This window comes from Drosophila subpulchrella, chromosome 2L, assembly GCF_014743375.2.
Source record: "Drosophila subpulchrella strain 33 F10 #4 breed RU33 chromosome 2L, RU_Dsub_v1.1 Primary Assembly, whole genome shotgun sequence".
NCBI classification, from domain to species: domain Eukaryota; kingdom Metazoa; phylum Arthropoda; class Insecta; order Diptera; family Drosophilidae; genus Drosophila; species Drosophila subpulchrella.
In genome coordinates this window covers 2,141,361-2,168,362 of record NC_050610.1, presented here as the reverse complement: position 1 = coordinate 2,168,362, position 27,002 = coordinate 2,141,361, and the positions used below count along the sequence as shown (strand labels likewise).

General features: G+C 41.6%; 2 protein-coding genes across 21 annotated transcripts; one reads left to right on the top strand and one right to left on the bottom strand.

Annotated features, from left to right (window-relative positions):
* Positions 1-3,293: 3,293 nt before the first annotated feature.
* On the bottom strand, positions 3,294-12,759 carry LOC119546568 (PIH1 domain-containing protein 1). 3 transcript variants are annotated; one of them, XM_037852959.1, is made up of 6 exons: positions 12,546-12,759; positions 12,375-12,486; positions 7,565-8,810; positions 6,225-7,528; positions 4,852-5,732; positions 4,426-4,589 (listed from the first exon to the last, which is right to left on the bottom strand). In XM_037852959.1, exons 1-6 carry the CDS (start codon positions 12,612-12,614, stop codon positions 4,530-4,532), a joined length of 3,672 nt encoding a protein of 1,223 aa, XP_037708887.1. In that variant the 5' UTR covers positions 12,615-12,759; the 3' UTR covers positions 4,426-4,529. The 3 variants fall into 3 exon arrangements, with proteins under 3 accessions (XP_037708888.1, XP_037708887.1, XP_037708886.1); XM_037852960.1 differs by lacking the exons at positions 4,426-4,589; positions 4,852-5,732; positions 6,225-7,528; positions 7,565-8,810 and adding exons at positions 3,294-3,414; positions 3,480-3,623; positions 3,689-4,329 and having other exon boundaries at positions 12,546-12,747; XM_037852958.1 differs by having other exon boundaries at positions 6,225-8,810; positions 12,546-12,758.
* LOC119546566 (multidrug resistance-associated protein 1) lies at positions 9,983-26,540 on the top strand. Of its 18 annotated transcripts, none has more exons than XM_037852946.1 (13): positions 9,984-10,138; positions 13,195-13,320; positions 13,389-14,906; positions 15,128-15,265; positions 15,684-15,830; positions 16,728-16,812; positions 16,873-17,692; positions 17,779-18,149; positions 22,983-23,203; positions 24,379-24,596; positions 24,682-25,188; positions 25,250-25,631; positions 25,698-26,540. In XM_037852946.1, the coding sequence occupies exons 2-13, from the start codon at positions 13,267-13,269 to the stop codon at positions 25,887-25,889; spliced, it is 4,653 nt and encodes a 1,550-aa protein (XP_037708874.1). In that variant the 5' UTR covers positions 9,984-10,138; positions 13,195-13,266; the 3' UTR covers positions 25,890-26,540. The 18 variants fall into 18 exon arrangements, with proteins under 18 accessions (XP_037708882.1, XP_037708883.1, XP_037708884.1 ...); XM_037852939.1 differs by lacking the exon at positions 22,983-23,203 and adding an exon at positions 21,953-22,176; XM_037852941.1 differs by lacking the exon at positions 22,983-23,203 and adding an exon at positions 21,016-21,236.
* Positions 26,541-27,002: the final 462 nt, after the last annotated feature.

Sequence of the window (27,002 nt, the reverse complement as noted above, 5' to 3'; positions counted from 1 at the left end):
ACTCTTAAATCAGTCTACAGTCCACATAGCCATATATTGAGACCACGGGTAGGTGGCGCATTTCAATCTCGCTTTGCTGCTAGCATATCTCCATTTCCCTTTGGTCCCATTAGCTGAGTAACGGGTATTTGATAGTCGAGATACTCGACTATAGCGTTCTTCCTTGTTATACCCGTTTCTCGTAGAGTAAAAGGGTATACTAGATTCGTCGGAAAGTATGTAACAGGCAGAAGGAAGCGTTTCCGACCCCATAAAGTATATATATTCTTGATCAGGATCACTAGCCGAGTCGATCTAGCCATGTCCGTCTGTCTGTCTGTCTGTCCGTCCGGATGAACGCTGAGATCTCGGAAACTATAAGAGCTAGGCTGAGCTTCTTACGCAGCGCAAGTTTGTTTCAGCAGAGTACCACGCCCACATTAACGCCCACAAACTTCAAAAAATCGTAAGTATGAACGTCGATATCTTGGAAACTGTCAAAGATAGAGAATTGGAATCTCAGATTTAGATTCCGTAGCCTTGTACGCAGCGCAAGTTTGTTACGCGAATATGCCACGCCTACTCTAACGCCCACAAACCGCCCAAACCTGTGGCGCGCACAATTTTCATGCTAGATAAAAAATTTTAACTCGAATATTTTGGTCTCGTCAATAACTATCGATTGACCCAAAAAAGTTTGCCACGCCCACAACGTTAAAATCTGTATACCGCCGGTAGGTGGCGCATTTCAATCTCGCTTTGCTGCTTGCATATCTCAATTTCCCTTTGCTCCCTTTAGCTGAGTAACGGGTATCTGATAGTCGAGATACTCGGCTATAGCGTTCTTCCTTGTTTTTATTATAAAGTTGTCGGGAACCAGCTCACATGAAAAACTCCACTATGCAATTCAACTGCTTTTTTTTATTTTTATTAATCCTGGCGTAAGTTTTTGACAACGACTTTATAAACCAATGTTCTTTTATTACAATTGAGTTTGTAAAAACGATATCGCTTGCCACTGCAATTGCAGCATACAGCACGTAAGAACGAACAGGCGTCAGCAATTGTAAAGAATTTAACCTACTTCATAATTCTGATAATTCTTATCGATATATCACTCATCGATACACGCCAGCAGAAATATCACTTGTATTACGAAAAGGTAGCGAACTATTTGTACGCTCCTTTCTTACTGATCATGATGTAAGAATTTTTGCATGAGCGTTCAGCAGAACTATCGAAAGAATTCCATCACATGCCGCCCACATAATCATTCATATATTGAAATCGCGGACAGGGGGCGCTTTCCCTTTTGCTCCTCTTAGCTGAGTAACGGGCACTCGACTATAGCGTTTTTCCTTTTTTGTAGTTCTATATCCCGATATGTGATTAATCTCCGTCGTAATAAACATACTTCCCAATTACTTCATAACATTTTTAACAACCTTCATCTTAATTAATGGATTGACTTTTAAATTCTAATTCTGCATTGTTTGTAAACTGTACACGAGAGCCTCTGTATTATAAATTTTGCATAAAGAGGCAATTTTATATAAACGGGAGTCGGCTATGGGACAATGTACCTCGTGATCTCACAACAAAAAAGTTTCTCCTTAAATTAAATGAGTATGTATATGCAAACTTAAAGTAAAATAATCGCAAATATTTAAATGTTTAATCTTTTACAGATTATTTATATTTTCTATTCTTTTTTAGTACTTGTAACTCCTAGTTTATTTAAACTTAATTTATTTGTTTAAAAATTCTAAAATCGATGTGACTAACGCAATAAACATAATAATTTTCTTGTAGCGTTAGGATATATAACTAAAAATCATTTGCAAATTACTGTGCTGTTGTTTACTAAATAAATTTGGTTAGAGGATCTAAAGTACAGCGTCAAAAAAAAATCAAGGAAGAACGCTATAGTTGAATATCTCGACTATCAGATACCCGTTACTCAGCTAAAGGGTTATGTGGGCAGCAGACCAATTTAAGCGTTATGGGCGTTAGAGTGGGAGTGTCAAACTTTTTTTGGGTCAATCGATAGGTATTGACGAGACTAATACATATCAATTATAATTTGTTTTCTAGCATGAAAATTGTGGGCGCCACAGGTTTAGGCGGTATGTGGGCGTGGCAAACTTATTTTTAGGTCAATCGATAGGTATTGACGAGACCAATACATTTCAGTTAAAAATTTTTTTCTAGCATAAAAACTGTAGACATCACAGTTTTGGGCGGTTTGTTGGCGTTTGAGTGGGCGTGGCACCCTGCTGAAAAAATTATTCAAAAACTGTATAAGAACTTAACGAAAAAATAAATCTCCACTTGTCAAAAATGGGTTTTAAATTGTAGAAACGACCGAAACTCACTAGTTAACTATACTGATCTAATAAAACTATGTTTATATTCCTTCCTTAATTTAATACTTATACTAGTAGGTAGTATATAAGTCGGAACCAGCCGGATCGGACGACTATATGTTAAAGCTCCCATAGGAATAATAAGGAAATAAATGTATATCTTTGATGTTTTTGACCATATAACGTCCTACGTTGGGAAATAACATTTTTTAATTAGTTCTGAATTTCGAATTAAATTTTATCAAAATCGGACGACTATATCACAATATAATAATATGAAACAAATTATAGCTTCGGTGTTTTTTGATTTACTATCTTATACTACTGAGAATAACAGTTTTAGTATTTTTAAGAATTTCGAATTAAATTTAATAAAAATCGGACTACTCATATAGCTGTCAAATAAACGGTCAGAGAATTAATGAAATTATTATTTTTAAAAAAATTGCGCTTTGTTGATTTGGATCGTATTTTTTTTACTCTGGGATATAGAATATTTTAAATTTTCAGCATTACGAATTTAATTTTACACAAATATCACTGAAGCTAGCAACAATCCTTAAAAATTTAACATGGTGTTACTAACATTGATTATTTCTTATAACTGCAAGGGTATACAAACTTCGGATTGCAGATTCCTTTCTTGTTTTAAAAACGCATGTTCAAAGTCTACATTGCTCTTTGAAAAACATTTGTAAAACCACAAACTCTGCTGCCAAAATATACAGCTGGAGGAACTGTTTTTTAAAAGTTCAACAACTTTCTTATGGATTTGTTTTTCGCTTAACAGAGGCCTGTTAAGTTAACATTTCCGATTTGTAACAACAATTTAATTAGATAGCATCAACTCTTCGCAATTTTCAATACTTGTAAAAAACACTTGCAAAAAAAAAAGTGTTGTTGCTACCAATAACCTTAACATCAATGCGATACATAAATTTAAATAAATATGTAAGTAACTTCTGAATTTCAGCATTTATTAACATTATCACAAAGGTAATGATTCATTACATAAGGCAAACATAAATGTTTTTTAATTACTAAACACCGGGATGCGGATCTGAAGCATCTGAAATGACAAAAAACAAATCGGGAGTTAGGAATGGCTTTTTTGTTTGTTGCGCAGTGGGTTACCTTGCTGGTCTTATCGAATAAAGCTTGTGCACGGTCTTGCTGCAGACGGTAGTTGACAAATTTGTCAAACACATAGCCATGTCTATGGGATTCCACTAGGATACGATCCTCGCCAACATCTAGACTTACCTCTTGCGAAGAAACCTGTTTAAACAATGCGTTTATTTTGATTGTCCTTTCTGTTTGCCAATGAATGCTGTTAAACTTACGCAATTTGGTAGGTAAATCTCAGCGTGGATTTCATCAACAGAATCGTCTCGAACTCGAGCGCGAAGTTTGTACTGTAAGTCTACACTTCCGCCTGCGGCTTGGCGGGTACTCTTAATGGCCGCTGCATCCTTCTCGTTGATCTCCTGGACTAACTTGCCGGACCTGTCTGGGGTCGATGCCGTATCCTGGCTAGTAATGGCAGCCGGGCCTGCAGCAACAGGCTGAGCCTTCTGGACGTCGTCATTGCGCACTCTGTGAGAAACCAATGTGCCGATGAACTTCCGATTGTTCAGGATAATGGTTTTTTCCATGTTGATCTGCACATTGTATTTTTCGCTCAGGGCCTCGGCCACAATTTGCAGAAAAAAATTATTGAATAGCTGCGATTTCTGCATCTTTACCAAGAACTTTGGATTGACGGCAATATCGCAGACGTCGACGGTTTTATCGGAGCGGTCCTTTGTGTGTCTTGGCTCTGAGATGCTCATCGGCACCCGATACGAACCAGGCGTAGGGGACTCCAGTATGGCAATCAGTTCCTCCTCGGTGACATCTTGGGGAGCTGGAACTTCCGGTGCCTGGCACACATTGATGAAAAACTTCTCATCGCTATTTAACTTAAAGCTCTTCACGCAGATTCCTGGGAGGCAGAAAGAGGAAATGGAAAGGAATATTAGAGTTTATTATCAGGAGAAAGTTTCATGTAACTAATCAATCTTATGGTGATTCAAGCGTATTTCCATTGCAGAAGCAAAACCCATCGTTTATTTGCCTTTTATTCCGTATACAATCTAATATACATTAAGTTTAAAGTTATTTGGGTAATTCGCTTGCACTAATTTATGCTTTCAGGCCAGGGTAGATTTTATTGAAATCCGGCCACGCGATTTCGCTGATTGCCTATAAATATAAATAAGTAATTCGTTAGTCGTGTAGTTAGATACGAAGATAAAGCCACCTGACAACAAGATGTATATATAAATGATATTTCAAACTTTAAAACGAAACTTTGTCATAAGCTTTTTGCTTCTGTAATCTTTTATTTGTAATCAACATTACGTTATATTAAACACATATACATTTAGAAAATGATTTTAACATATGAAAATTAAGTATTTCTTGTTATCAGGGGCTTTTAGCTTCGTGAAGCTTTCACTCCCACCTTTAGCTCATCGAAAGCCTGCTTGGCAAGCCAGTGAAAGGTGGGATTCTTCCATGTTTTGGCAATTAATTGAATTTCCTTAGCTTTAAGCATATTTTTTGGGGCTGCACTCTTTAGTGCGCCATGATACCTCTCCCAAAGGTAAACCATAGCGCGGATCTTGTACAGCCATAAGTGATTGGGAATGCCACGGATCAATTCCTGTAAGTCCTCAATTTGCGTAACGGACAAGCTCTCGAGGAAAGAATCGTTCATTAGAAGGTAAATCGAACGCATGTTGCGGTAGTGGCTGAAAGTATTTTTTTCCAAGCCCATGTGGCCGCTTTTGAATATTTGATTAATCCCTTCTTCGGTCATGACTTTTCCAGGGACCTTAAAGCGGTGGCGCAAGTTGCGGTCGCCGAACTTCTCCAGCTTCTTGTTGATTGCGCTGCCGCACCACTTGTAATCCCTCCACCAGGCATGCCAGTCCTTGTAGTTATTGGTCCTGTAAACTTTTGTCCACTCCCTGCGCAACTGGGCGCGAAGCTTTTTAGAGTCCCGTTTTTTGATCTTTGACTGAAGACCGGATCGGTTCGATTCCAGGGATTCGGTATCAGATACGTCTTCTTCACCTTCATCCTCATCATTCTCTCTATTATTTTCGCCATTATCAGTGGCATACATGTTTGTGTTGTAGATGGGCGTTTGCTCAAAGAAAGTCACCGCGTAGGACTCTTCTTCTGCTTGTGGTAGTTTCTTGAGATTGCTGTTGATGTAGGGAAGGCGCATTCCGCCTATGATGAAGCTACGATTTGTGTCCACCTTCGGAAGTTTCGGGACGGTTTTTTTCGCCCGGTTTGGAGCCCCTAACTCCGCGGACTCTGCTTTTCTTTTTTGGCCTGCAAAATTCAATATGGCTATATATATATATATGTATATATATTTTTTAGGTATTTTCGAAGATTTAGGAATGCAAACCAAATGACAGTTCCAACTAGTACAATTATGTTAAAATAAATAGGATAAGGAGCCGGTGCTAGTCCTTGAAATACTCAGTACAGCTTTGTAGCCCTGCTGCTCCCGACTGCTTTTAAACATTTTAAATAAGTTTTTAGTCCTAGAAAACTTCAAAAATGTTTATAGCAAGATTGAAAAAAGTATCGTTAAGGAAGGGGAGACTATTTAAATTCTAGCATATCCAAAACGGTGTGATATAAAAAGCTGTGGGTCACATTGGAAAAAATTTTATTTTAATCGGTTTGCATTCCATGGTTTAAAAGAAAATATGGAACCATTTTAGTTATTTGAAAGCACAATATGCTCTTATGTAACTCCTAATTGGTTCCTATCAAGATTGTTTTTAAAAATGAAGAAAAATGCTTAGCCCTTACCAGCGCGTGGATTCACCATGGCCGCATTGTTCGTAGTAGCTAAGCCAGAAGGTTTAGGTTTAATTGACTGCTGACCCGGTCCCGCTGCACCAGGATTGGTGTTCCTAGGAACGCCAGCGGGTTGATTGAGTTTCTTTTGATTTGGTCCACGGATTTTTTTATCTTGGCTCGGCATACCAGGTTTGCCATCTCGAGCTTGGTTTGGTCGGCCTTGATTGGGACCACCAGAATTCACATTCCGGGTTGCATTGCGATCTTGACTTGCTATCGAATTAGATTTTGGTTGGCTTTGCACGCCAGGATTGATGTTTGATCTTGAACTTGATCTCTGTTGTTGTGGTCCACCGGGAATAATATTTCTTTTCATATTACGATCTAGACTTGCTGTAGTTCTGTTTTGATTTGGTCCACCAGAACTGCCAGTTCTTGGTCCACTTCTATCTGCATTTGGTACATTCGGTCTGCCTTGCTGGGGTCTGTTAAGATTTGGACCGCCAAGTTGCGGGTTGTCGCGGTTACGATCCACAGAATCGGATCCGCGGTGGATAGCTGGCTGATACTGGTTTGGTGGAAAATGAGGGTTATTTGAACCCTGGAATGTGTTGTCTTCCCTAGGTGGAAAGCGTCGGATGTCAACAGCACGCGAAGAGTTGTTTCGCTGATTGAAGTCGTCGTTTGGATTGCGACGATCAAGTTCTCGATCCAACTGGCGCCTGTTTCCGTCAAAGTTACGCTCGTTGCGATTACGTCCATATGAATTACCTTCATCGTAGCCATGTTCTCGTGGGCTGGGTTGGTTACCCCTAGAGTTTTGAATGAAACCACGATCTTCTCGCTCGCGCACATCTGGTCTTCTAAAGTGATCAGGCTGCCTTGGACGAAAGTGATCATCGTTTATAATCGCACCATTTCTTTCATCAATGAATTCTCGATCTTCAGGTAAGTTGTTATCATATAAATTTCTTTCATTAGCTTCAATCCAGTCAGTCCGACAAAGCGTTATTTGATTATCGTTAACAATACGCTGATAATTCCGACCGGTTTGGGGTCCAGGGTTTCCGCCAACGTTTGCGTCTAAATCACGAATATCTTGGTCAATATAATGTTCCTGTTGTTGCTGCGGTCGGTTATCAGGAGATTGGAATCGATCTCTAGGCAGCTGGAAGTTCTCATCGATGTTGCCACGTTGATTAATTATTGAAGTTCGGTCCAAGTTGGTTTGTTGATTGGTAACAAAGTTCTGATTACCATATCCTCGATTGTTGTTTATGCGAGGATTATTAAAGTTTGAGGGATTACCTCTAGTGTTTTGCAACTGGCCACTGTTGTTGGTATTGCGATTAAATAGTTGAATATTTTCATTTTGGGTGTTAAAATTAGTTTGATCGACATTCGTATTGCGATTGAATTGCTGGGTAGCATAACGATTATTCCCATTAGGTCCTTGCGGAGCATGTTGATTGAACTTATCGTTGTTAGCATTGCGATTGTTTCGATAGAATTCATCGTTGTTAACATTGCGATTATTTCGATTAAACTCCTGAGGATTGACATTTCCATGGGAGCGAATAAACTCCTGTGGATTCACGTTTCTATTAGGATGGTTTATCTCCTGCGGATTAACATTTCTCTTAGGTTGGTTTAATTCATGCGGATTGGCATTTCTATTATTGGGATTGAAATCCTGCCGAATCGTCTGTATATTCTCATTTCGGTTATTCCGATTAAGCTCTTGAGGATTTAAATTACGATTATTCCGAGTGAACTCAACGCTGTTCACATTACGGTTATTGCGAGCAAAATCCTGCTGGCTTGGATTACGATTGTTACGGCTGAATTCATCATTTCTATTATTACGATTAAATTCTTGAGGAATTATGTTGCGATTTAACTCCTCAGGATTTTGGACTTGGTTATTGCGATTGACATCCCGATTTCGATTGATCGGAGCATTAACAGGTCCGAAATTCCTGTTGTTTGGCGGCCGTGCTGGTTCCTGACTGAACTCATCAATTCTATTATTACGATTAAACTCTGGTCGACTTGCATTTCGATTATCAATGTTTCTGTTTGGATTTTTTCTTATGTCTTCAGGATTTCCTCCAGGATTATTGCGACTGATGTCCTGATTTCGATTGATTGAAACATTAACAGGTCCAGAATTCCTGTTGATTGGTTCCCGAGCTGGTAACCGCTGATCTGCGAATCCCCGACTGTTGTCTCTTCGGTTTTGAAAGTTGCCATCTCTTTGACGGTTCCTCGGACGTGATCGGTCACCCCTCACCGGCGAATCATCCCTGCTGACGTTGTGCCAGTTAATGTTCCGTGGCGGCGGAGGAGTACGTGGTCGTGACTCAACCTCGTCCTGGTTCTCCACCGCTTCCCCGATGGCCCGCAGTACCTCCTTGTCCACCACGTCCTGACGACTGTCGCCCAGCTCGACGCTGAGGCGGAACCTCTGGCGCTGGAACTGGCGCAGGTTGAAGTTGGGCACACTGAGGGTGCGCTGGGCCAGGGCGTTGGCCAACATCCGACTGGCGCCCAGCTCGCGGAGAAACTCCCGTCGGTTGTCCAGCTCGTTGTTTCCTAATTTCATGGTACCACATGAAATTAGAAATTTAGAAAAGCAGACACGTCTTGGGTTAGAGGTATTGTCACGTTTGGCAGACCACTTCCAATATAATCTACTCATGAAAAATTTTTGTATACATATGCAGAGCTCGGTAAAAAATGTTTTTAAATTTATGCTGTATAGATTTAATAAAATAAATCATATCCATATCTCGATAGTCTAGGCATTCAAAATAATTTTAAATTCATGTCTTGCTCACAAACAGATTCATTAAATTAATTGCAATAACCAATGGGTAAACTGAATTTAAAATTCATCAATACTTAATTGCCGTTTTAGTCGTTATCAAACTGCTGACTAAGGTTGATGTTTGGCGTTTTTCGCCAATCTATAAAACAACCGTCACTATCTATTGTTTTAATTTAAACATTAGTCAGGTTGATTAGATTAACAATTCTATACCGATTTGTTTAAGGAATTTAGAATTTTTTCAGGAATTCTTTGCGTTTCTAGAATTTTGCGAGCATATTTTTAATTGCCGGGCCAGCACTGCATAGGCATACATATGTACGTATAAAATATAAATATGAAATCAAAACACATCAAACTGATAAATTGCCAAGGAGCCCTCGGCCACACGTACAAACTACAGGAATAGTAATGGTCATGCTTATACCAAAAGCACGGAGCACTCGCAACCAAACACCCATTAAGTCCTCCCTATTCGGGGGCTTCTACTAGTATCGTTATCAATTGGGGACTTCTGTTGCTCTTGCGACAACAAAATGCTTAAGAGTGCTCGACTCTTGGTGTTTTTTCGTATCTCTGCTAGCTTTACACGCGGTCTTAATAATTTCACCAGAGCCGGAAAGCCCATATTGTTCATATACCACTTAAATTTGTGGAAGAGAGCGGCGTTATCTCTCGGTATCTGATACATAGGTTTTTTCTGACCAAACGCGGTCTTATGGCCCTGTTGAGAGAGTCGGGCCTTGATTGCATGGGTTTTTAATTGACCGGGAGGCCAAAAAGAAAAGAGCGAAGTCAAACGTTTTCTATTGTATACATATATTCTCTTGTTTTACGAGGTATTTCCCTCTCCGAGGGGGCTATTATCTCATTTTTGTTTTGAGCACGGGAAGGCAAAACAAATAAGTTTGTTCGCCGCGCCTGGCTCGAATTCAGTTGCCTTTTTAGCTCGCAACGAGCCGGTTGTACGTCGATTTCTAGTGCTTTGCCGCTGCCCTCCATCCAAAGCGATCCGATCCCAACCGCTGCGATACGTTTTGATTCTATTCGCTCCGATCCGTCCGAATCGCAGCGACTTTTTTTCTACGTAGAGGTAATTATAAGTGACATTTCAGTCGCATCGATACCGTCCATTGTTGTTTTTCTCGCTGTTGTTGTTATTGGAGTCCGCCAAAGCGGAACAAGTGTGTGAGTGTGCGTTCGTATCTAAGTGAAATGTATCTGTGTTTCGTGGTGGGTGCGAAAGTATCTTTGCTTGAAATTGTGAAATTTCCGAAAGGCTCCAGAGAATCCCGCGCAAACATTCTTGAAAAATGGATGATTCACTATCAAAATTGTTTGATAATAACCATTAGTGTTTTGTCATGCTTGTACCGCGATTATTTAATTGATAAAAAATGTATAATTGGAGTGCGCAAGGTTGTAGTTTTTCATTCAAATGAAATTACACGGTGATAGACATTAACTGCCTCGTGGGTTCCACTGTAACCGATCTGACGTCAGAGGCCTTGAAAGAAAGGCCTTGTTCTATAGTTTCGACAGCTTCTGCCATCACGATGATAGTCAAATCGGAAAAAAGAGCCCTGAAGCAAAGCTCTCGGGGCGAAGAATCAGCAGCAGCTAGAGCAAACAAGTGTGCGATAAGCAACAATATAAGGATTACAAACTGCAATTCATAACTAGAGTAACTACAAACACAATGGAAGAATCCAGTATATTGTGGGGCCGATAAGATTCAGCCGTGGGGGCCCCGATAAGGAATTGCTAGTAAAGAGCATTTTCGCATCAGGGAAGTTCCTTTTTTGGAGTTTGCACTCAGCTGCATGCAGCCAGTCAGCCTTATCGCTCTGTGTTCATAAAGACAGCAACTGTCAAGTGTCGTTAATATTCTGTAAATAAATCACGGTTGTTTGTCGGCGCAAAGAAAAACGTATCAACAATTTATGCCGGCTGGCAAGATCCAGAACAAACAAATAAGGTGTCAAGTAAGAGAAATTGTTTTAGCCAGAGAAATCTCAGGCAGTGCTTTTCCCTTGATTTTATTGGAGAGACGAGAGGTCTCGTTTCCATTTCGCTTAGCATCTCATCGTGACTTGGCGTTTTGTCTTAAAGAGAAATTTCGTCGAAGTCAAAATCAACACACATTTTGTGCAATTGAGTATTATATTTGTCGGGGGTTTTCGTCTGCCGATTGTTGTGCTTATATAATCGCTGCGGGAACAGGTTTCGCCGTTAATTATATCGAACTTAAAATACCCGTTTGTGCTATGTCAGAATTTTATCTAAAGCCGCATGCTTAAAACACATGCGTAAACGGGCAAACAAGTTTATAGCGCCCATAAGATGCGACTAGCCCAATGGCTGAAGCAGAATTCGCGGCTTCGGTCAAGAATAGCTCGAAATTTGTCTTTCTTTTTTTTGTTTGTGTATATTAGTTCTTCTTTGGGGCGGGAAAACTCGTTTTCGTTGCATATTTGTCATTGGCAATGGACAGTCGTTGGCAATAAACTATCGTTTCAAGTGGGCGCGATGAGGCCTTCCATCAGGTGGCCCTGGACATGTAAACACTTATCTCGGCATAGCACACAATTACGAGGGGCTAGATTACAAACTAAACTATTTAACCCTCCTAACCCTCAAATGCCGCGTTCTTTGATTTAACTGGGATAATTTGTAAAATAATGTGTTGTGTCTAGTAACTAGAATGAAAGACAAAATCAAGATAATTAGTTTGGTTCTATTCAAAAACAAACAAAAATTTTGACTTGACATGAAGAAGGTTCATATTATAGTAATTAAAAAAGTATCTATTGGTTTATGTAAAAAAACATTAACATTAACATCATTAATATTTATAAATTGTATATTAATTCAGGGAAATATGTAGTTAAAATTAATTGAATCCCTTAGATTGCGCTAGACTACTGTGGTATATCAGTTTTGAAGAACTCCTATTACAAACATAAATAAGATTTTGATGAATCAAAACCCAATTCCTAACCCCATATAGTGTTCCTAAAACTGGTATTTTACGCAACTATCTCTATATTGCATTTGGCTTAACAGTCAAGGCATTTGAGGGTGAAGAACTTTTGGCGCGTTCGCTGTTTCGGTTGCCTGCTTATCGCGGGTTCACTGTACCGGCCTCATGCGCAATCGACAGCGACGTAAGATGTTTATCTGGTCGACATGGCTTGGCACTCGCAGAGATTAGAGCGCATAAACTCGGTGTCATGCCTAGCCGGCTAGAATCTGCGGGATTCTCCGCTCCGCCGGCCAAGATTAGAGTCCCCTGTGAAATACCGGTTATTGCGCTGGACGCCACTCACCTGCGGTTGGCTGCACAATTATCGAGTCCCGCGGCGGAGGCTTCTGCTGCTGGCCACTTCCCCCGGGATTAGCACCTCCGAAGAACTGGTTGATGTTGTCCTCAAACTCGTTCTGCGCAAAAAATATGTGAAAATTGAAGTTCTTCACATCGCGCTCTTTAAGTTTCTTACCCGCACGAATCGCAAGTTCTGCTCGCGAAAATTGTCGTTGCCCTCAATGAAATTGGAGCGACGCGACATTTTGCTTAGCGATTTCAACAGCCAGTCACGAATTTAAGCAAATGAAATGCGGATTTTACGTTTTGCGAAAGAAAAATACACAATTTACGATTTTATCAGAACGGAGCTGTCAACTCGGTTGAAATGAAAATGGCTGCGATAGTGTGACCCTTAATGGAGAACCATGCAATGCCACACAGTACATGTAAAATACCAGAAACTAGTATGGTGGAAATCGCGTTACAGGAAGTGGATTTAATAAATTGAGTCCATGCCAAGTAGTGACTTGCCATCCATTTATACGTTTACAAATGATAATAATAATTCCGTAGAAATATTAATTTAATAATCTTGAATGATTATTAACAAATGTTAAACAAAGTTCTCAAAATTTATTTATAAAAATTATTATGCTGGAAGTACCTTTTGTTTCCATTTTTTAACCCGACACCCACTGTGCCAATAAATACCAGAAAAGTACCGGTACTGGGAGAAACCTTTCCCACTGTCGCCACTAGCGGTTTTTGTAGTTGTGCGGCTTGGGAAGGAACAGCTGTTGGCCAGAAAATATAGATCCGTTTGTTTCCCTACCGCCTTACAGTTACCACATCGCCCGATATAGCGGATATAACCCAGTTGTACGCGGAGAAGGTTGCCGTAGAGACGAGTGACCATGGCGGAGGACACAAGCTCGCCAATGGACAGATTTTGCGGTTCCACATTCTGGGTGAGTGCAAAGGTTCTTGGGTTTGGGTCAGGAACTACATATATGGTTTCCGTTTATCCGGCGAACAGAACTCAACGGAGACATGGTACACCACCGATCCGGACTTCACGCCGTGCTTTGAGCAGACGGCGCTGGTCTGGACGCCCTGCGCCTTCTACTGGGCGTTTGTGGCTTTCGACTTCTACTACCTGAAAGCCAGTCTGGACAGGAATATACCCTGGAACAAGCTGAGTGTGAGCAAGGCGCTGGTAAATCTGGGCCTGCTGGTCATCACTGCCCTGGATCTGATTATGGCCCTGATCAAGAAGGGCGGCGATTCCGAGCTGCCCCTCTACGACCTGGATGTGTGGGGTCCCATCATTAAGTTCGCCACCTTCCTGCTGATCTTCATATTCATCCCGCTGAACCGGAAATACGGCGTCCAGACCACGGGCTGCCAGTTCCTCTTTTGGTTCCTGCTAACCGTGCTGTCGATTCCCCGCTGCCGCACGGAAGTTCGGCTAGATGCGGAACGTCAGAAGATCCTGGACTCGCATCAGTCCACGGAGCAGGACTTCTTCTGGGAGGAGTACCAGTTTGTCAGCTTCTTCATCTTCTTCACTTTCACCTGCATCATGCTGATCCTGAACTGCTTCGCGGACGGTATGCCCAAGCAGACCAAGTACCAGAGGGGCGAGAACGAGATTCCCGAGCTGTCGGCCAGTTTCCTTTCTAGGATCACCTACCAGTGGTTCGACCGCATGGCCCTCAAGGGCTACCGCAATCCGCTGGAGGAGAAGGATCTGTGGGACCTGAGACCCCAGGACAGTTGCTCCGAAGTGATGCCCATCTTTGCCCACCACTGGAACCAAAACGTGCGCAAAAACTACAAAGGAAGGGCTCGCGTGGAACCGAAAGCGCAGTTCAGCAATGGCAATGTGACCTTTGAGAATCCCCATGGCGAGAAGCACGGCCGCAAGAAGGGCGTGGCCAGCATCATGCCGCCCATCTACAAGTCCTTTGGAGGCGTTTTTCTGTTCGGCGCCCTGATGAAGTTGTTCACCGACGTCCTGACTTTTGCCCAGCCACAGGTTTTGAGTTTGATCATCAGCTTCGTTGAGGCCCAAGAAACGGTACCGCAGCCTCAATGGAAGGGTATCTTGTACGCTGTCTTGCTTTTCGTTTTGGCCGCTGCCCAGACCTTTATTCTGGGCCAGTATTTCCACCGCATGTTCATCGTGGGTCTGCGGATCAGGACAGCTTTGATCAACGCTATCTACCGCAAAGCCCTGCTCATTTCTAACTCCACCAAAAAGGAGTCCACCGTGGGCGAGATCGTCAATTTGATGGCTGTGGATGCACAGCGTTTCATGGAGTTGACTACCTACCTGAACATGATCTGGTCGGCGCCTCTGCAGATCGGCCTGGCCCTTTATTTCCTCTGGCAGCAACTGGGACCGTCTGTTTTGGCCGGTCTGGCTGTGATGATAATCCTGATCCCCGTGAACGGAGTGATTGCCAGCCGCATCAAGACCTATCAGATAAGACAGATGAAGTACAAGGACGAGCGTGTTAAGCTGATGAATGAAGTTCTGAGCGGCATCAAGGTGAGTGATCCTAGGATTAGGGATACATTTATAGAGGAGGATCAACTCTAGAAGTTATTAGAACTGTAATTTTATTTAATGACTTGTAGACAGCGATTTATCTCCCATTTCGGTAGAATCCTAGTCTCTAGTCATCCACTGTCATGGTGCCTTAAGTCAGAAGTTGATCCTTTGTTTCTCAGCTAATCCACACATGCTCACAATATATTTAATCCCAACAGGTCCTCAAATTGTACGCCTGGGAGCCGAGTTTCGAGAAGCAAGTGTTGGATATCCGTGACAAGGAGATTGCGACTCTGCGATCCACCGCGTACCTGAACGCGGGAACCTCGTTCCTGTGGTCTTGCGCCCCCTTCCTGGTAAGATATGCCAGCCCCGCAGGGCTCTGAGTCCTCCGAGATTTCTTTACAGCTGGCCGAGATGAGTTGGACGTTTAGCATTGGACTAATCTGGCAAATATATGTACTTCGTGTTCGAACAATCAAAGGTTTCCTTGGTCACGTTCGCCACTTACGTGCTGACCAGCGAGGCGAATCAGCTGAGCGTCGAGAAGGTGTTAGTCTCAATCGCCCTCTTCGACCTCATGAAACTCCCGCTGACCATCCTGCCCATGCTGAGTGTTGACATAGCCGAGGTACGGCGCCCACGATGACGATGGAATAACAACCTCTTCGGCTATGGTGCTCTCCGCCTCTCCTTTCTCCATCACCTTCAAAAAAAGGATCAAGAACAGCCATTTTTGCAACGCCTTAAACGATATTGTATATTATCTTTTAGGTTTCATTAGTCACATTCGCCACTTACGTTCTTATCGATGAAAATAACGTGCTTGATGCCACCAAAACCTTTGTATCATTATCATTATTCAACATTCTCCGTTTTCCGCTAACAATGTTGCCCATGCTGATCACCAACCTGGTGCAAGTAAGTTACGCTCGATTGCAATTCCAAATACTACACCTTAGACGATCACAGTGGGGCTGTGGGATTATGTTTACAATATAACACACGCTGGTCCCCGGCCCCACTGTGATCGGCGATTTTGTATCGTTTTGTGATTGTGATTTATGTTTATTTACTCAATTTGAATTCTTTTTTAGCCAAAACAATTTTACACCCAAAATATCCCCTAACCAAATGTTACCCTATCCTTCAAAGATTCTTCGGACTCATTTGTATCCAATTAAATTTTAAATCATCTCTTCATCGGGGCTTAAACTTTAAAGTTGTCCGAAACAAACCAGCTCCGATTTTTCACATACCAGGTGGTGGGATGCCTCTTCCATCCGTTTCAATAGCAACCATTTGTTTGGGTTTTAAATATGCCCTTGCAGAGGGCATTAAGTATGGGAGATTTAATTGTAGGTATAACGAAGTCATGATAATTTGTCTGTCTATACCGAAGAAAATATATAGATTTTTCGTTGATACAACTATGAAAATTATTATCTTAAATACAAGACAACATTGCATCATTAGATCTTCTATGTTATTATGCTATATTTCATTCCTCATAATAATAAAACTAATTATTGATTCTATTCATTTAAAACCAATAACCCGATGTAATATACCCTTTTTTATCCTCTTGTTACCTTTAAACCATTGGCTCTACATTTTTTTGTTCTGCAGGGGTATAAACAGTCTTCGGAGGACCGAAGATATTTCTTGGTCACTTAGTTTTGGATCTACGTTTTCCCCATCGCTCCCCTATATTTTCCCTTTCCCAAACCTTCTACTAACATTTTCTGTGTACCAAAATATTGCATTTTGTGCAAACTATTTTAACCGATTTCCCATTTTCCATGTGCGAACGAATAGACGCAAGTTTCTGTGAATCGTATAAATAAATTCCTGAACAGTGAGGAACTGGATCCCAACAGTGTTCTCCACGATCCATCCAAACGTAAGGATACTTAATTATTTTCTTAAGATATTTTGGTTAACATACTTAATTTACTTACAGCCCACCCCATGAGCATTGAGAATGGCGAGTTCTCCTGGGGCGATGAGATTACGCTGCGCAATATCAACATCGAGGTGCACAAGAACAGCCTGGTGGCCCTGGTTGGCACCGTGGGCTCCGGCAAGTCGTCTGTGGTGCAGGCCTTCCTCGGCGAAATGGAGAAACTCGCGGGCGTTGTCAACACTGTGGGCAAGTTGGCCTATGTGCCGCAGCAGGCGTGGATTCAGAATGCGACGGTGCGGGACAACATCCTCTTTGGGCAGTCCTACGACCGGAAGCGCTACAACAAGGTGATCGACGCCTGTGCCCTGCGTGCCGATATCGACATTCTGTCGGCCGGAGATTTGACGGAAATCGGTGAGAAAGGCATTAATTTATCAGGTGGCCAGAAGCAGCGAATCTCGTTGGCCCGTGCCGTGTACAGTGATGCCGATCTCTATCTGCTGGACGATCCTCTGAGCGCTGTAGACGCCCATGTGGGCAAACACATCTTCGAGGAGGTGATCGGACCCAAGGGCATACTGGCGCGTAAGTCACGCGTGCTGGTCACCCACGGCGTCACTTTCCTGCCCCAGGTAGACAGCATCTACGTGATGAAAATGGGCGAGATTAGCGAGAGTGGCACATTCGATCAGTTGGTCAAGAACAAGGGCGCCTTCGCCGACTTCATTATCCAGCATCTGCAGGACGGCAATGAAGAGGAGGAGGAGCTTAACCAGATCAAGCGGCAGATCTCCAGCACCGGAGATGTCCCTGAGTTGCTAGGCAGTGTCGAGAAGGCCATTAAGTTGGCGCGCACGGAAAGCTTGTCGGATTCTATGTAAGTAAATAAGTGTTTAAGATAAATGCACTTGGTGAATTATCCTTTTACAAGATGTTATATTAATATATTCCCCTTTTTTTTAGCTCCGTTACCTCTGCCGATAGTTTGATGGGCGGAGGAGGAAGTCTCCGCCGGCGGACCAAGCGTCAGAATTCCCATGATTCCGTTGCTTCTGCCGCATCCCTGAAAAAGAAGCAGGAGGTTGAGGGCAAGCTGATTGAAACTGAAAAGTCACAGACTGGTGGCGTAGAGTTCGCCGTATACAAACATTACATCAAGAGCGTTGGAATCTTCCTGTCGGTGGCCACATTAGTACTCAATTTTATTTTCCAAGCATTCCAAATCGGTTCGAATTTGTGGCTCACTAAGTGGGCGAACGACCAAAACGTCGGGAACGACACTAGCCTCAGGGACATGTATCTGGGTGTTTACGGTGCCTTCGGATTCGGTCAAGGTAAGTCCATTGTGATTCGATTTATTTTTTAAATTCTTCGTTTGAAGTTATCCTTGTTTCATGTTCGTTATGTCCATTTTGTGTTCTTATTTTAAGTTTGTTTAAATTTTTTTGGTATTGCTGTTTGTTTTTTGCTTATTGTTAAAGCGTTTTATGTTTTTGCTTTTGTATATATCTGTTTTGTTATTTAAAAACAATGATGGTCTCAAAATAAATAAAACATTTTGAATGGTTTAACAACCATCTTCAATTCATATTAGAAGCCACAAAAATATTATTATTATTAGGATAGCGTATATAGCTAGAAATAACTTCATTTAAAATTCAATACATTTTTTTAAACGTTTTTATGTATACTTGCATATTAAAATGTTCTATTCGTTTGAAACCATCTTTGCTATACCTGTTCTTTAGATTATTTTATGTTTGGTTTGGGGGTTTCATTTATGTATTGCTTTTTTGATTGCTCTAACTTTGACGCCAAGAGAAAACACATGCTGCTAGCTACCAGTTGGATATTATTAACTTCAGATCCCATTTTCTATAACTAAATGACTAACCCCACCTTTGGCTTACCACAAAAATTCAAGCAAAGCACACAAAGATGAAAGCACTAACACCTTAATCCAATTAGTTTATACATTGCTGCACGCTTAGCAAACTGAGCACAAAAGGCCTTCTATATTAATAAACGCTATTAATATAACCCCACACACGTACTTTATGCTACACAAAAATGTTCTGGATATCGAAAATATAATTTGTTTATCGATCGATAATGATCGATGTTTTCGTAAGACAGAACACTGCACTTAACCCACTTAACTAACGGTTCTCCTTTTGTGTGTGTATGTTTGTGTGAGTAAATGTGTTGCGTATTAATTTTTTCTACTTTATTCGTTGTGAATACTTTCCGACCCTTCCTAATCCGAAAAACCAAATTATCGACCAATAATCGAAAAAATCGAAAACAAAAATTGGCAATTTTTAGTCGCGACGAACTTTTTCTCATCCCTCGCCATCTCATTGGGTTGTCTTAAGTGCTCGGAGGTATTACATCAGACCCTACTGTACTACAATCTCCGCTGGCCGATGGAGCTCTTCGACACGACACCGCTGGGACGGATTGTCAATCGCTTTTCGAAAGATATCGATACAATCGATAATGTGCTGCCATTCAACATTCGTGTCGTCATTGGCCAGGCGTTTATGGTAATTGATTGGAGTCGGAGCATTATTGAATGCCACCAACTATATTAACCCAAGCACGGCTTTAAATATTCAAACAAGGGGATCGGATCAATCTTATATCATGGTCGAACCACTTGATTCATAAATTACACCTCACTAACAATAATAATATTACCCATAACTATATTCTGCTGTGCTCTTTATTTGAACTATTTATAGAACTATTCATGTTCAGTATATTTTTTCACATTTATAATTCTTTTTAACTGACCTTAATTCGAAATATTTTCAAATCTCCATTTAAATTCAAAGTTCAAATGAGAGCTCGGGTGAAGATCTATCGTTGGTAGGCAAGGTTCTGTGGCGGTATGTGGTCACTAATTGATATATCCGTGTCTTCGCTCTCTTCTAAGTGGTTGGAGGATATCTATCCACCTTAATCCTTTCGCTGGGCTGCATTTATATATATGCACAACGTCCTGCTTCATGGCACTATGCGTTGGCCAATGAAAATGTTTGACATCACACCCCTGGGTCGCATTGTCAATCGTTTTTCCAAGGACATAGACACAATTGACAACACACTGCCACTTAACTTGCGGGTCGTCATCTTGCAGTTGCTTGCGGTAATTATCCAAGCAAAGTATATTTAAAAACCAAAGTCCCCATTTCCAACCTCGGCCGAGTAGTTATCGATAGTTATATAGTTCAGTTTTTCTCTGTAGGTTGTCAAAGCTTCATAGAATGTTTTGTCCCAGCTTCCGCATCGTAATTCAATTAAAATTTTCGTAAAAAAAAATAAAAGAAATAATTTAATTTTCCAGTCTCCGTGTACTTCCTTTGCTCACTTACGCTGGCCCTCGGATGCATTTACTGCTCTGAGGAGCTGCACAAGAGGCTTCTGACATACGTATTCCGATGGCCCATGGATTTATTCGATACCACGCCCCTTGGGCGCATAGTTAACCGATTCGCGAAGGACGTCGATACCATTGACAATGTCCTTCCGATGCTTTGGCGCGTGGTCATAAGTCAAGCGTTTGCGGTAAATGTCCATCTATTTAGGAAGGACGTTTCAAAGCTATAAGGGCAGTGACTAGAAAACAAGATTTCAAAGCCTTCTTTGGAACCATATTTTAAAGATAGTTTATATGTTCTTTTCTTAATTTAGTTTACTCGATAGATGTCCTTATATACGCTGACCTCTTAGTATGAAACGCTCCTTACCTTACCCCTATGCTTTCCATTCATATCTTGAAAGAATCAGAATCTCAAACTAAATGTTTTGGTAAAGGCTAAAGGTTACATGTAAACTCCAGTGATAGTTTAGGGATTACGTTGGTTTATTGCAGCTCTTTTCTAGATCTTATCGCAATATTTCTTAGTTACTGTACCGGTTATAACACTAACTTTTTCCAATTGGCACTACCCCAACAAACAGTCTTCCCCAGCTGCACGTACATAAGCAAAAGTACAAAACAAAAGTTTTCTTTTTGGCACTAACTCCAACGTTCGATGTTGTGTATATATATGTAAATTGGATTACTAACCTTCTGGGGCTTACACCAACGTAGAAGCATGATCGGTTCAATCTTAAGTTTTTTTTTAGAAAGATAGATTCTTTAAAGCCCCAACTGTTATGCTAAGCTCCTAAACCGATTTACGTTACATGCAGTGCTCTCCAAATATTTGTCGGGCCTGGCCTTAGCGCTCGGAGGACTTCATTGCTCAATGAATGTATTCAACAATCTGCTGCGCACAGGCCTCAAATGGCCAATGGAACTGTTCGACACGACGCCAATAGGTCGCATTCTGAGTCGCTACTCCAAGGATATCGACACGGTGGATGGTGTGCTGCCATCGATAGTCGTACAGTTGTTGAACACGTGTTTCGGGGTAAAGATTGACTCTTAACCTTCCAACATCCCCCACTGCCAGATGGAATTGGGAGAAGCTTAGATCCCTAGCCTGAAACCTAACAAAAGCTGCATTCAACTAACCACCGAATATGCACTCTAATCTGCAACATTTTTATAATTTACTAATCTTATCTTGCATTCTTATTCAAATCTTTCAAGCCCTTTAACCTAACATCTCATTTAAGCCCACAACCCTTTGAATCCTTTCCCCACACATACAAAAATCTACCTTTTACCAAGCCATGCATGAAATCTTTCATTTACAATTAGCTTAAAAATGAAATGCCTTTGATTTTGGATCAAACTACGCCTTAACTTGAAATAAGACTCACTAGTAGCCTGCCTGTTATATTTATTAGCCACCTTTTATTACAAACCACATTTATTGCGTGTCCGATTTGTGTGTGCGAAAGCCCGAAAGGGGAACTGAAACTATTTTAGTTAAGCCGAACCTTAAGCATGTGCCGTGGTGGAGAACACTCTGAAGATGTACTGGTCTCAGAGCCCTAAATGTTAAGTTTTCTTTTTAAGTGGGTGCTGCCATTACGCTTCGGTTGAACGACTTACAATAAAAGATAATTTAGGAGATCGCCTCATTTCGTCAGCCATCCAATCGAATCGAATTCCCCCAGACACTTACCAAGTGCCCGTGGGCACACCTGTTCCGCTCTTCCACCTTTCCGATTGTACCAGGTGTGCTAGCCTACTTTGCGGTGGTTATCGTCTACCTTGGCGGCTTCCAGGCGGCAAAGACCATCCACAATGATCTGCTGGCCATCATAATCCGGGGCTCCGTCTGCCGCTTCTTCGATATCACTCCCATCGGGCGACTCTTGAACAGTTTTAGCGGCGATATGGATGTTATCGACGAAGAGTTGCCCGCTACCATGGATTCCTTTATGACCTTTATCTTTATGGTATTTGCATATTTGATTTTCCCCACTTTGAATATTTTTTCTCTCCCCTTTATTGTTATTATTGATTGATAACTTTTAATTTGTAGCCTTTAAAGAGTTACGGTTTGTACTTGCAGAACTTTCGTTGTAGAAAGATTTTGCCCAAGATTTCATTCACATCTCTAACACTTGAAATATATCTTTTTCTCATTGGATCTCTCTCCTCTCTTTTTCTATTGCCCATCGAATCAACTTAGGCCTATGCAATTACGGCGCCGCCATATCACTTTTCACAGCCACCTTACATGCCTCATCCAGAGTATTCCATCGACTCTTTAACAACATCATGCATTGTCCCTCAGAGTTTTTCGATATCACGCCCAAGGGTCGGATATTGGATCGCTGTTCAAACGATATCAACTGTTTGGACTTGGTAATGCCAATTAATATAAGAATGGTCATGAGCACGGCGTTTCAGGTAATCTCTTCATCGAGAGAGTGTTTCATATTTGTGATCATTTTAATTCCGCGATCTCTTTTTATTTCATAATACCCACAAATCTATTCGAATAATTTAAAGTGGTTTTCAACAGATCAATAGATCTGTTATATAATTCTTGTTTTCTTATTTTCTGTTTATGGTCAGTTAGTCCTTTTATGAAGGCTCTGTTTCCTTTTGTATTGTCCCAAAAAGAATCCTTAACCTAATGCTAAGATTAGTTTGTCTCCTAACCCTTGTCCTAAGCCCTGTCAGTCAGTCGAAAATAGAATTCTACATTTGTAAAAGTGTTTAAACCGTAAAGTTAAATTCCTTTCGACATCCCTAGTCTTCAGCTATATAGGCAGTGTGGTAATCGTTAACCTGGGTGCACTGATTGGAACCCGAAAAATATTTGTACAGCTATTTGGCCATATCATGCATGTCCCGCAATCCTTTTTCGACATAAAGCCCCGGGCCCGCATTCTCGATCGCCTGGCGAACGATATATACAAGTTAGATGTCGTATTGCCAGAACTAATACGCGTATTTAACTCGCAAGTGTTTCGGGTACGTTCGCTGTGACTAACCACCAATATAAGAAAACTTCACAACTAACCCTGACTAACAAAAGGTACGATTATCAATGCACAAACTCTCAGCTCGTAGCAATTTGAGGCTTTCTCCGGCATTCCACAATCCAAAAGCGTAGTGTGTAAATTAATAGTTGGATTGACGGGGCGGGCGCATGTTGTATTCTCGTTCACTTCTATTCCTTTAACTTAAGAATATTTTTCCTGTGGTTGTCTTTCTTTTCTTGGGAATCGCATATAGACCGCCTAAAAACTTGAAAAACAAATGAATTTACTAAAGTTGTAAGACATTTCCATAAAGTTTTTTAGGCTCAATGATACAATTTGTTCATAACTAAAAATGAATGGCAAATTAAAGAAGACAAAAGAAAATTGGAATAGATCAATTTCAAATCAAATGAATAATTTATAATACATATTCAGTAAATATTTTGTTTGGAGAGTAAGCCAACCCCGTACCGTTTTGGGGATTTGGCTGGGCAACATCTAATCGAATATCCTACTCGAACAAACCTTTCGAGCATAGAATTCAGCTGGCTGGACTATAGTTTTGCCAATCGATGTGAAATTTAATTCTCCATCCATACTGAATTGCCTAATCGCAGGTGTTACGTCATTCTTTTCGGACCTGGCTCCGGCGCTCGGCAGTCTGCATGCCGCGAGAGTCCTGCACTCGATGCTCCTCGAAAATGTGATGAAATCACCAATGACCATGTTCGATACGACGCCCGTGGGTCGCATCCTGTCCCGATTCTCGAAAGACGTTGAATCGGTTGACCAGAAAATGCCGCAGGTCATTAATGATTGCATTTGGTGTGCTTACGAGGTAATTTCACAGCTCTAGGCACCAGTTACCGTCTTCAAATTGCTACAAAACACATCGGAATTAACCCCAGTGACATTTACCGTGTGCATACCAAAAACTAACTAGTCCATATTAATCTCCTAATTGGCGGCGCCCAATGACTGTCCCTCCCCCATCCTTTACCTCCCACTCCATCAAGTTAAAGCGTTCGATCCAAAAAATAAGGCAAATTCATGACTTTCTTTTTATCATATTTTTCCTATTAACCCTTTGCATCTCCTCGCACTTTGGTCGACTTTACTACCCTGAACAGCGTTTATTTACATTGCTATTTTGCTATTGGCTAGGTTCTGGCTACCATTGTGGTTATTAGTTTGTCCACGCCAATTTTCTTGGCCGTGATCGTGCCCATCGCCTTCCTGTACTACTTCGCCCAGCGCTTCTACGTGGCCACATCCCGGCAGCTGATGCGTCTGGAATCCGTATCCCGTTCCCCGATCTACTCGCACTTCAGCGAAACTGTCACTGGAGCTTCTACCATTCGTGCCTACAACGTGGGAAATCGGTAAGTTGTAATTTTATATATCTTTTTAATAACCTTTAATGTGCGTTTCATTTTAATTACCTTATATTCGTCTTTATCACATCAGCTTTATTGATGAATCGGATGCCAAGGTGGACAAGAACCAGGTCTGCAAGTATCCCTCCGTGATCGCCAACCGCTGGCTGGCCATTCGTCTGGAGATGGTGGGCAACCTGATCATTCTGTTCGCTTCGCTCTTCGCCGTTCTGGGAGGTCAAACCAATCCCGGCCTGGTCGGTCTGTCGGTGAGCTACGCGCTGCAGGTGACCCAAACCCTTAACTGGCTGGTGCGCATGTCGTCCGACATTGAGACAAACATCGTCTCCGTGGAGCGCATCAAGGAGTACGGTGAGACCAAGCAGGAGGCTGCCTGGGAGCTGGAGCAGGACAAGAGCAAGCCCAAGAACTGGCCGCAGGAGGGGCGCGTTGAGTTCCAGAACTTCCAGGTACGCTACCGCGAGGGGCTGGATCTGGTTCTACGCGGAGTTAGCTTCGACATCAAGGGCGGCGAGAAGGTCGGCATTGTTGGTCGCACGGGAGCCGGTAAATCCAGTCTTACATTGGCGTTGTTCAGGTAAGAAATATTATTTATATTCAGCCATCATAATCTTCAATAACCTACGATTAACTTGCAGAATCATTGAAGCTGCCGGTGGTCGCATCTCAATTGATGGAGTGGACATTGCCACTATGGGCTTGCACATGTTGCGCTCCCGCCTGACAATCATCCCTCAGGATCCAGTGCTGTTCTCTGGATCTCTGCGCATCAACCTGGATCCCTTCGAAATTAAAACAGACGATGAAATCTGGAAGGCCTTGGAGCTGTCCCATCTGAAGACCTTTGTTAAGAGTTTGGCAGCTGGTCTGAACCATGAGATTGCCGAGGGTGGCGAGAACCTGTCGGTGGGTCAGCGCCAGTTGGTTTGCTTGGCGCGTGCTCTGCTGCGCAAGACCAAGGTCCTGGTGCTGGACGAAGCCACAGCGGCTGTCGATCTGGAAACAGATGATTTGATCCAGGTGGGTACCGACTGTAAATTTTGTTATATTTAATACGAAATCGATCAATTATTTTATCATTATTAGAAAACAATCCGCACGGAGTTTAAGGAGTGCACTGTCCTAACAATTGCTCATCGGTTGAACACTATTATGGATTCGGACAAGGTGATCGTGCTGGACAAGGGACAGATCACGGAGTTCGCATCGCCCAAGGAGCTGCTAGACAATCACAAGTCTGCCTTCTATAGCATGGCCAAGGACGCCAACCTAGTTTAAGATCCACGAATGTCAACTTGAAACTCCACGAAACTCAATCGAAAGAGTGCCCCAACATAAAAACCCTAGGAAAGTAGATGTACGCAAAGAAAATCATTGAACGGTAGCTTTAAGCCATTTGGCACTGACAACTGGCAGTCGGAAAATGCTCTACCTCATGGCTACGACAAGCAACTACGAAACAAAGCAAACAAACAAAGCATAGCAAACAATAATCAGAAGAAATTAGCAAATACCAACTGAATGTTCATTAGCCTAAGCGAAACTATTCATGCCAGTTGCGCCTTCGTCGGTTACTCTATGTTCGTTTTTAAAATGTATATGTATTTACATAGTCAAGTGTATTTTTCTATTGTCTATTGTACTTAGTTTTCTATGCAACAACAACCCGAAGTAAACAAGCGGAAAAAATGATAAGTTCAGAAATGAGAAGAACTCTTATGCCACATATTTATGTACTTAAATTAACAAAAACGAAAAATGAGAATGGTACCCAAACTCACTCATGAATTTTTTGCCTTCAACTGATAAAATCAGTAAGAAAAATGGTCATTGTAGTTAAATCAATATATTAAAACTTTTGTAAAATGTATACTTAAATAAAATAACAAACATAGGGAATGAAAAAGCCCTACCAAAATCCCAATGAAACTTTGAGCTCTTTTTAATTTTGTGGTCTTTTGTACTTTCAAAACGAAAGGATCCCAAGAAGAATCCACAGTGACGGCAGACCGCGTAGCACGAGGAGATTACTAATTTGCTACGATTATCCAATCGAAACCAAGTAATACGCATATCGAAAGGTACTGTGAATTTCTTCAATTTTCGGTACTAAGACCTTTATTAAGATGATTCGTTCAGGAGAAATTGTGGTGAAAGTAGGAGTTAAGCTAGGGAAACTGAAGAAGCAAAATGTAACAACCATTTTATTTTTATACCCTTGCAGAGGGTATATTGACTTCAGTCAGAAGTTTGCAACGCAGTGAAGGAGACGTTTCCGACCCCATTAAGTATATATATTCTTGATCAGCATGACCTGACAAGTCGATCTAGCCATGTCCGTCTGTCCGTCCGTTTCTACGCAAACTAGTCTCTCAGTTTTAAAGCTATCGG